The 10,150-nt window shown below is 32.3% G+C and overlaps 1 protein-coding gene across 1 annotated transcript; it reads right to left on the bottom strand.

Moving 5' to 3' along the window:
- Positions 1–6,354: 6,354 nt before the first annotated feature.
- On the bottom strand, positions 6,355–7,971 carry LOC133853829 (protein neprosin-like; the record flags this gene model as incomplete). Its single annotated transcript, XM_062289855.1, has 4 exons — positions 6,355–6,726; positions 7,524–7,661; positions 7,765–7,818; positions 7,933–7,971. Coding segments are annotated over 4 exons (603 nt in total), but the record flags the coding sequence as incomplete, so codon positions are not given.
- Positions 7,972–10,150: the final 2,179 nt, after the last annotated feature.

Raw genomic sequence — 10,150 nt, 5'->3', positions numbered from 1 at the left:
AATGAGATCATTGCCAACGACCAGAGTGACAAAACAAAGCCATCCTGTGTCGCCTTCATTGATGGTCCGATATGTAGCGTTTGACAATGCAGCTAGTCGCCACAAACCAGGTTGCCATGAACCCCATCAACACCGTTTTCGGTGAGATATGAGCTCCTACGAACATATTTTCTTTTATTGCTTCTTAGATTTGAATATTTATGCCTTGATTTTTTATTCTAGGTCTTAGATTTGAATTTTTGTGATTGACGATCTGAATCTTTGTTGTATAATTGGCGATCGGCGTTGGACACCTACAGCAAAAAGGTCGAACAAAAAAAAAACATAAAACCGGTTGCCGGTTGTCGGAGGTGGTTTGCAGGTTTCTGATAATCGCTAGGCGGTTGCGGTTAGCAGTTTTAGCCAATAATCGTTAACCGCAATCGCCTTTTCACCCCTAGCTAGCAACCATCCTCCTTAAATGTTATCTCACCAATTTTTTTTTTTTTTTTTTTAAGCTACTTATTTTTGAGTTAATTGTTATTTGGTTTCGGTCTCTTTGGGTTATGGGGTGTGAATCCCTTGACTTGTAAGGGTGCATTTGAAATAACAATTTCATAGGACTAAAAGTGCGATTTTAAACTAAATTGTAGAAAATGAATTTTTTGAGAATTGTGTTTTTAAAAAATTAAAATTTAAAAACGCAGAAAATCTATTTTTTCAAATCGCATGGAAGATTGTGCTTTTTTGAAAACGTAAAATTCTAAAGACTAACAGGCGATTTTAAAGGCCAAATGCGATTTTGTCAAACGTTTAACTATGTTTTTAAAAATCATTTTTTCAAATCGCACATTTTGAAATCATTAATTCAAACGAACCATAAGTTGTGTTCGAAAGAGTAGGGGTGAAAAGGCGGTTGCAGTTAGCGGTTATTGGCTAAAACCGCTAACTGCAACCGCCTAGCAATTATCAGAAATCTGCAAACCACTTCCGCCAACCGACAAACGGTTTTATTTTTATTTTATTATTTTTTTTGGGGACTTTTTGTTGTTGGTGTCCAACGCCGATCGTCGATCATACAACAAATATTCAGATCGTCTACCACAAAGATTCAGATCTAAGACCTATAATAACAAATCAAGGCTTAGAATAACAAATCAAAGCACAAATATTCAAATCTAAAACCTAGAATAACAAATCAAGGCACAAATATTCATATCTAAGAAGCAATAAAAGAAAACATGTTCGTAGGAGCTCATATATCACTGAAGACGGTGTTGATGGGGTTCATGGCGACCTGATTCGTGGCCACTGGTCGCATCGCCAATCGCTACATATTGGACCATCGGTGAATGTGACATATGATGGCTTCGTTTTGTCACCCTGGTCGTTGGCAATGATCTCATCGACGACCCAATCATGTTGCAGAGAGAGAGAGAGAGAGAGAGAGAGGGATGAGAGCAGATTGAAAGAGTGAGAGTCGAGAGAGAGGGAAGGGAGTGCGGCACATTGGGAGTGAGAGAGTTAGAGTTATATAATAATAATAATAATAATAATAATATAAAGACGGTTAGCGGTACAACCATTAACCGCCTTTGTAAAAACCGTTAACCACCCCTGTAGGGCGGTTTGCGGTTTTTAAAGCGGTTTTAGCAGTTATAGGCGGTTAGCGATTAGCGAGCGATTATTAGAGGACTGCTATTTCACTCCTACGAAAAGAGAGGAGAGAGTAAATTATGACCCAACCATGTTGGTTATAGCGTTTAAAAACTATCTATTTGGTTCTGCTGGGTAAAGACATATTTTTAACTAAAATGGCAAAAATATTTTGTTTGGAGTGAATTTGGAAAAAAAAGAAAAAAAAAGAAAAAAAAAAAAACAACGCAATTTGAAAATCTGAGAAAATTCATGTTTTCATATTGGATAAGGGGTGCATTTTTTAAAAAAACGCATGACTTTTAAAGTCAAATTGCAATTTTATCAAATACTAACTACGTTTTTAAAAATCACATTTTTATTAACTGCATTTTAAAATCGTTATTTTTTTAATTGTACATTTGAAACCACTAAACAAAACGAACTCTTGCATGTGTTGGTTAAATATGTTTAATGGTTGGTTTTGGACCATTGCACAATAAAAAATTCAAAAATAGCTCTTTTAATTTTTAGATTTTTTTTTTTTCAGATTTTAATTTAATTCTTCAATTTTTAACTTCAACAATTAAGTTCTTAAGTTTTAATTTAGCTTCAAATATGACTTTTCGCCAACCTCCCATCTAATTAATTAATGGCGTTGTCATGTCCTACCATTAAGTTGTTGATACTAATCGGCTTATGCCTAACACATTATGTGACAATCATATGTTATATATATATACGTGACAAATTTATTTTAAATTACAAATCTATCATGAATAAAAAATAATTTATTAAAAAAGGGGTGCAGCTCTCCCTCACTGGTTCGCTTCTCACTAGATGAGGGGTGATTGGCCTCCCCTCATAGCCGTTACTTTATTTATTTATTCATTTATTTTATTATTATTATTATTATTATTCAAAATAAATTAGTAATGTAAGCTAAATTTGTTACGTGAAATATACAATTAACACATGACGTATCAACACAAGTCATGTGTTATCAACTTAGTGGTTAAAACTTCGCAGTTAAACGTGTTTCTGCGATAGTAGTACCAGGATCGGTGACCTCCTTGGAAGTCTGGTTCGGGAGAGCCAAAAGCGGACAATATCATGACGGTGGAAGTGGGTCGTTACAAATGGTATAAGAGTCATTACCCAGCCTGAGATGGAGGAGCGTGCACAAGTCCATGTGTAATGCCCTGTATTTTAAGATATTAAATAAAATATCTTAAAATATAATTTAAGACCTAATAATAATGAAAAAGAATAAATATGAATATTTATAGAAATAAATATTCAATTAGAAGCCTTTATAGTTTTAATTTGATAAAAACTCAAACGGACCTTAAACTTTGGAATAATAGGGTCAAACGAACTCCGTTTTCATTGATTCAAAAGTCAGAACGCTCGTCTCGAAGTTCTCTAACTACCCAACAAATTTCATAATCTTTGGACTCCATTTATTATCTAAAAACATCCGCTAAAAACTATACCTATGAATAGGACAAAAATTCAATTATGTTATTAATGGGCCATTTTAATTCTCCATAAACCCAGCACATGAACCAAGCTAGCCCAGATCTAGGTGTAGCATTCCCATTTTCACGTTGAATCCTAACCCATCATTCTTGAGACACTAGAAGACAAAAAAATATAACTAAGCAAAAACTTAGTTAGCATATTAACGTCAGTTTAGTTGGAATCCAATCTCTAGTTTGTTAAAGATTGAAGATATTTTAATGCCTACATTCATTCCCCCTCCAGCGCACCAACTTGCTGAGCAAGTTTACACTTCAGCCATTAGATCATTTCTGCCCCAAGTGATCCGGACCCTTCCTGTTACTATATATTGAGTTGCAGCCCTTCGTTTTCACGCACACTACCATCTCTGCTTTCTTTATGATTCTTTGCATATATCTCTCGGTTTCTCTCTTTTCCTCTATAGCTTTCTTCTTCTCTTCTTCTGAACGGTGGCAGAAACTCTGGGCAAATTCATCCCTGCAGTTTCTCCTTCCTTAAACAGAAAAGAAAAGGAAAGAGGAATAGAAAACCCAATAGAAGCTCTCCATCTCTCTTGCTTGATATCTCTGCAACTTTCTTCAAACCTCTTCTTCCCTTTGATAGTGCAGAAAATCAGAGAAGTGCACTCTATTCCCTCAACTCTTCATCACACTGAACCTAAAGAGAACTCAGGAAAATCACTTTCTTCCCTTCCCTTTGTGTATTACGGACAGGCAGAAAAACAGAGCATAAAACTCTGATTTTCCTCGCTATTATCTCTCGGTGGATGCCCTTAATCAAGAAACCAAACTCTGGAAAATTACCCAATCTCTTCCCTCTTCTCTCGGTCCAGCAGGGATCCTCTCCTTTTTGTAGTAAGCCTCTCTAACTCTCTCTTTTTTTTTTTTTTTTCTACTGTGTGTGTGTGCGCGCGCGTCGGGGAAGGAGAAAAGAACAGGGGAAAGCAAGAGTAGAAATGAAAAGAAAAACAAAAGAAAATGATAAAACAAAAAGGAAGGGGTGCACGTGTGTGTAGTTGGTTGGTAGAAAAGTAGAAGAAAAAGAAGGAAGAAAAGATGCAAAAATGGGATATTTAGTTTTATATAAAATGTTATTTTAATATTGATAAATCCATGAGCTTTATTTATCTAATATTTTGTGTTGTATTTTAAATAGGGCTTTTTAAGTAGTGCGAACAATTTATAAAATACGTCATTGTGATACCCGAGTAAAAAGTAATATTTTACAAAAAATGCTGTTATGCCGCCAAAATTCTAAAAGTATTTTTAGGCGTTATTAATACTAATGCTGTTATTCTGCTCGGATTTTATAAGAATAAAATAATGTTATTATTCTATTCACTTGTTTTGAAATAGAGTTCATTATTTACATTTGGTAAGTTATTATGTTTGTTTGATATAAAAATAAATATATATGCTTTTTAATGTTAAAGCTTTTATAATGCCATTTTAACTAAAATGAGTGTTTTGGTTATTATTTATAAATGCCGTAATAATGCCCACACGAAATATGTGGTAATATATAATTAACCTATTTTATGCCGTTATAATATTTAAGCGACATTAGAAATCGAGATAAGTGATTTATAAGTCGAAAGTGATAAAATGTTAAAATAGGTTCTTAGTATTTTATACTAATATATTATCAAATGTATATAACTGTGCAGTCATTATTCCTGTGGATCTTTCTTTGTAGCAGAAAACTGTGAGTATTTCTTACTCACCGAGGGTGATGCTGAATTTCCATAATGTTGTGGTTTCTGTTTTATTTAATTATTTGCGCATGTGGATTTTGTATATTTTGTTATTTTAATTAATGAATTTAATTACTACAAAGTTGGGAGTGACGTCTGCCAACGGATCAGGGAGTGACGTCTGCCTGAGCCAAAAATATTAATAAACAACAGAGTATGGAGTTACGTCTGCCTACGGAACAGGGAGTAACGTCTGTCTGTGCCAAAAAGATAATAAATTGTTAGAAGAGTGACGTCTCCTTAGAACTCGCTAAACGGGAGTGACGTCTCCTATCATTCGCTAAACGGGAGTAACGTCTCTTATAACACGTTTGACAGGAATTACGTTTCCTAAACTTTATTAAATGGAATTATGTTTACTTGAATCTATGTGTTAGAGTTACGTCTCTAAAGATTGAACGCAAGAAGCTCATGATTTATTTTATAATAAGACTGTGCATATAAAACTGTCATTTTATTATGTCATTGCATTGTGTTCTTTATTTCTAATAAATCAGCAATCATATTATTATTGAAAACAGTGGACTCACTAGGTATTCTTTTATTATTATTTCTCTCTATATTATATATTAATACAGGTTATGAAGAAGGGGAGTATCAAGATTGTATAGATCTCTAGGTGATCTTGATGGCAGTATCTGAGACTAGGATGCCTCCCATTTTTGTGGACTTATATGTTTAGTCCATTATTATAATATTCGGAGAATAATATTTATATTTTTGTTAGTATGTATAAAATGTTTGTAAATCATCTGTGCCATACATGGCACAAATATTATTTTAATGTGTAATTATTCAGTTATACTTTTTCTATATATTTTGAAGTATTTTGTTAGAAGCTCTGATGTGTTATTAAAAAAAATATATATATTCCGCTGTCAATTTATAACTCTGATGATGTCGTAATGTCACGTGAAAATCGAAATTTTCACTTACGCTTTTTTGTAAAAGGCGGGGCGTTACACCATGCATGAGGGTCGCTAGCGGGCACTTACTGAGACGCCAATTAATAATGGGGTGACCACATGAGGGTCACCACTAGGGACGCTCGGTTCCAAGAGGGGATGATTATGACGTCCCACATCGCCTGGTATAAATATATTCACACATTTTTTGACACAAAGCGTTTAAAGCCATAATGACCACGAACCTATCAGAATCCGCAGTTGAGAAAACTTTTACGAGAGTAGTACCAGGATAGGTGATCTCCTCAAAAGTTTAGTTCAGAGAAGCAAAAAACGAACAATATTGTATCGTGACGGTGGATCATTACACCGACAATCATAATATATATTTATTATGTTCTATCAATCATATATATAACATACTGAGCTGACAAAAAAAAAAAAAAAAAATACATTGTTATATTATAAGTACTTTTTATTTATATACTTGAATTGTTTTATTCTTTAGACTTGAAATAAGGTAATTACATATATATAAATTTCCAAAAGTGAGTTGAATTACTTTCCACAATTCCCACCAGGACCACCATATTGGAAAGCATGGCCTGCTCCTTTGAGTTCACCAATGGTGTAACATTTTGGACTATCTGTGAAGTATTGCAATAAATTGTCTTGGGGAAATGTTATGTTGTTGGATTCATCAATAATTCGAAGGAATTTAAAATAAGCAGCCTTCTTGTTGTCTTCATTTGCAAAATGGCCGCTTCCCATTGGAGGATTAGCTTCATTGCTGTTAGCACTGTAAACTCCTCCTCCCCATGTTATCTCACTGGCTGAGCTCGATAGACTAGGAAATAAGGAATTTGGCCAATACCCAACAGTTTGCTCTACGTCGTCATGTGCAAGCCACCAATTTCCTGATTTTGGATCCTATTATCACCACATATATATATATAAAAACCTTTTAAATATATATATATATATATATATATATATATATATATATATATATATATATATATATATATATATATACTCAAATCAAAGGAAAGCCAATCGGCATAAATGGGGTGAATTATGGAGCTAGAGTACGTTGATCTATCAAAGGAAAAGTATTTTATGTCGTTTTGATACGTTGGTCAAAAAAAGCCCAATTTGGGATAATTAACTTCGCTTGATTAAGGGTACCAAACATTTACTATTTTTTAAAGAAGATAAATGAACTTCAAACTGTCTCAATTTATAGTGTCTATTTTTCGGAAAGTCTCAATTAGGGGTTATTTGTTAAGATTTTTCGTTAAATCCTATCAAAATTCTCAAAATATCCATATCTTTATTTTTTTAAAAAAGTTTCAAAGATTCAGGCATGAGTATTTTTGCAAATTCCGTAAATTCTAACCAATACCTAAATCTTAGCAACTTTTTTATTTTCTAAAAAAAAAGATGGGTATTTTAAGAATTTTGATAGGATTTAACGGAAAATCCTAACGGAGGAGTCCTAATTGATACTTTCCAAAAAAAATGAATACCCTAAATTGAGACGGTTTAAAATTCATGTTTCTTTTTTCAAAAATGGTGAAAGTTCTCTTAAATGAAGTTCTCCCCCAAAATTTTTCATCGGCGCTTTTTTTTTTTCTTCTTTTTTTTTTTTTTTTTAAAAAAATAAAAATTTGTAGTAGTAGTAATAGTAGTGGTGATGCAAACATATATATCCCAAAAATTAATACCTTGAATATGATAGATCGAACTGCAAATTTATCTGCTCCAAAGATGGAGATATTCTTGAGAGCATAACCAAGAGGAAGTTTTTGGTTAACTTGAACAAAACCTGAGCAGAGGTGATTGAAACAACGATTGCCACCAATCTGAAAAAAATACATATGATGCGTATCCAATGAGTGGAATAAAGTGATATATATATGGTTTGATTTCAAGAATTGCTGAAGATAAATAAACTTCCAGGCTTACAGTGACTGAGGCAAAGGTTCGCGTAAGCTTATCACCATATAAATTTGGATTTACCTGAAAATTTAACCAAGGAAAATGGAGATATTAATTGCTCTAAAATACTCATTCAGAAGCAAAGAGATGCCTATGATCATATATATGCATTGACATAACGTTAGAATTAATTACCATCCATCCAAATTGAATGGTATTAACTTCAACACCAGGGCCACTTTTGATCTGTACAAATGCTTGACTGAATTGATCATTCAGAACTTGTGGATTTTGTATATTGAGTATTGCAGCAGCTCCCAAATACTTTCTGTCTGGATTGCTTGGTAGTATTCTTGTTGCATACTATAAATTAAACAACATTAAAGGATTTAAAGGGAGAAAATTAGATAATGAAATCGATATTATATATATATATATATCAAATGAATGATGTATTCTCCTTAATCTTGATTGAAAACTGAATAATAATAATAATAATAATAATAAAAGTTTGATTAGAAAAGAATGACTAACATGATATACACCAGAGGTAGCATCGGTTGGATGAGTGATTTCCATTAACATTTTAGCCCCTCTCAAGTCTTCCTTTCGAACCCTCTTGATGGGAACGGTACCGAATGGGCAGCCCTCACTCAACCCTTTTGCAGAATGCTTGGCTGCAGGTGAAGGTGCATTTACTAGTTTCTTCGGGAAAACACTAGGTTTCATCTGCAAAGGTTGTATGTTTCCAATATATATGAAATTAATAGTTAAAGTAATATTAATGTTGTACTCTAAGCATATAACTATGAGATTTTACCTGAATTCTATGATTCTTAAGCAGAGGATGATCAAAGACCGGTTGTTTATGGATATCAATGCAGTCAAATTTATCTCCTTCTTCTGTCTGAAAAAAAAAAAAAAGAAAAAGAGAAAAAAAACAGTCAGTCTAGCTAACTCTTCTGTTTGTATATATATGTATCCAGACATCTTTTAGCATTTTTGAGATTGTGTTGAGAAATTAATGGAATAGCGTTTTAAAAAAAAAAGCTTTATTTTCAAGCTTATCTTAAAACACAACAGACCGGCCAATTTTTGTTTGACACATCTTTTTATGTATTAAAAGTAGTACTGTTTAAACTCTTTAAGCAATTAATCCTAAGTAGTTTGCTTGGGTTATGAAGTAAAGAATACGTACGCTTAAAAGAAACAGGAAAAAGTTAAGTGAAGCAAATTAATACCTCAATGCTTTTGACGTAGGGCTTGTTCAGAATCTTGAGTTGTCTGTTTATTTCAAGATCTTCCACATTATTTCTACCTTCCAATCGACTGCTGCTGCAGATTGACAGAGATAACAAAACTAAAAATGGGATCATTATCAAACCTGCTATCACTCTAGGTGCCATGGCTTGATATATATGTCCCTTAGTTTCCTTACTATAAAATATATATATATATATATATATATATATATATATATATATATATATATATATATATATAAAATAAATAATTAGGGCATATTAGTATACTATATATAGCCCTAAACCCATATATATATATATATATAGATATATGTTACGATATATCTAAACACTAAATATAACCTTGGACCCTAATAATGTTATTATATATATAAATACTAAATATAGTATACTATATATAGCCCTAAACCCATATAAGTAAACTATATATATAAAAGTTATATATAGTATATTATGTATAACCCGAAGAGTAATTAATGTTTCTTGTATAACTTTCGTATAACTTTTGTACAACTCTAACAACTGTTTTTAATATTAACTATTGGATATTTAGGGCCCATATGTAGAAAAACAGATCCAATGGTTAATCATAAAAAAAAAGTTGTTAGAGTTGTATAAAAGTTGTACAACAATTATTTCTCTAACCCAAAAACTTAAAAATGTTACAGTATATATATAAGAGAAATGCTAGATTATATAACTCTATACTCTTGTTATCCAACCCATTCTACGTGGATCTCTTTGTTTGTTTGTTTTTTTTTTTTTAAACAAATAAAAACATAAATGAAAGAATAATAACTTAAAGAGATCCACATAGGATGTATTGGACATCAAGCTAGAGTACATAGGTGTACAACCTAGCATTTCTCTATATAAGTACTAAATATAAATTTCTATATATAACCCTATATAATAGGGTTAACTATATAAGCCCCAATATTGTTACCATATATATATATAAATACTATATTTTAGTATAAACAAAAATTTCCTACAAACCGGTTTATACGAAATTTCATACAATTCACATATATGAAATTTCTAGTCATGCTCTTAAAATAGCATACGAGAAACACATTCTATTAAAACAATATGTGCTTCTCAAATGCTAAGGGACACATGTCAATCTTATATGTGGGTACGTTGTA

The sequence above is a fragment of the Alnus glutinosa genome, chromosome 13, assembly GCF_958979055.1.
Source record: "Alnus glutinosa chromosome 13, dhAlnGlut1.1, whole genome shotgun sequence".
In the NCBI taxonomy this organism is placed as follows: domain Eukaryota; kingdom Viridiplantae; phylum Streptophyta; class Magnoliopsida; order Fagales; family Betulaceae; genus Alnus; species Alnus glutinosa.
This window is presented reverse-complemented; position numbering and strand designations above follow the sequence as displayed.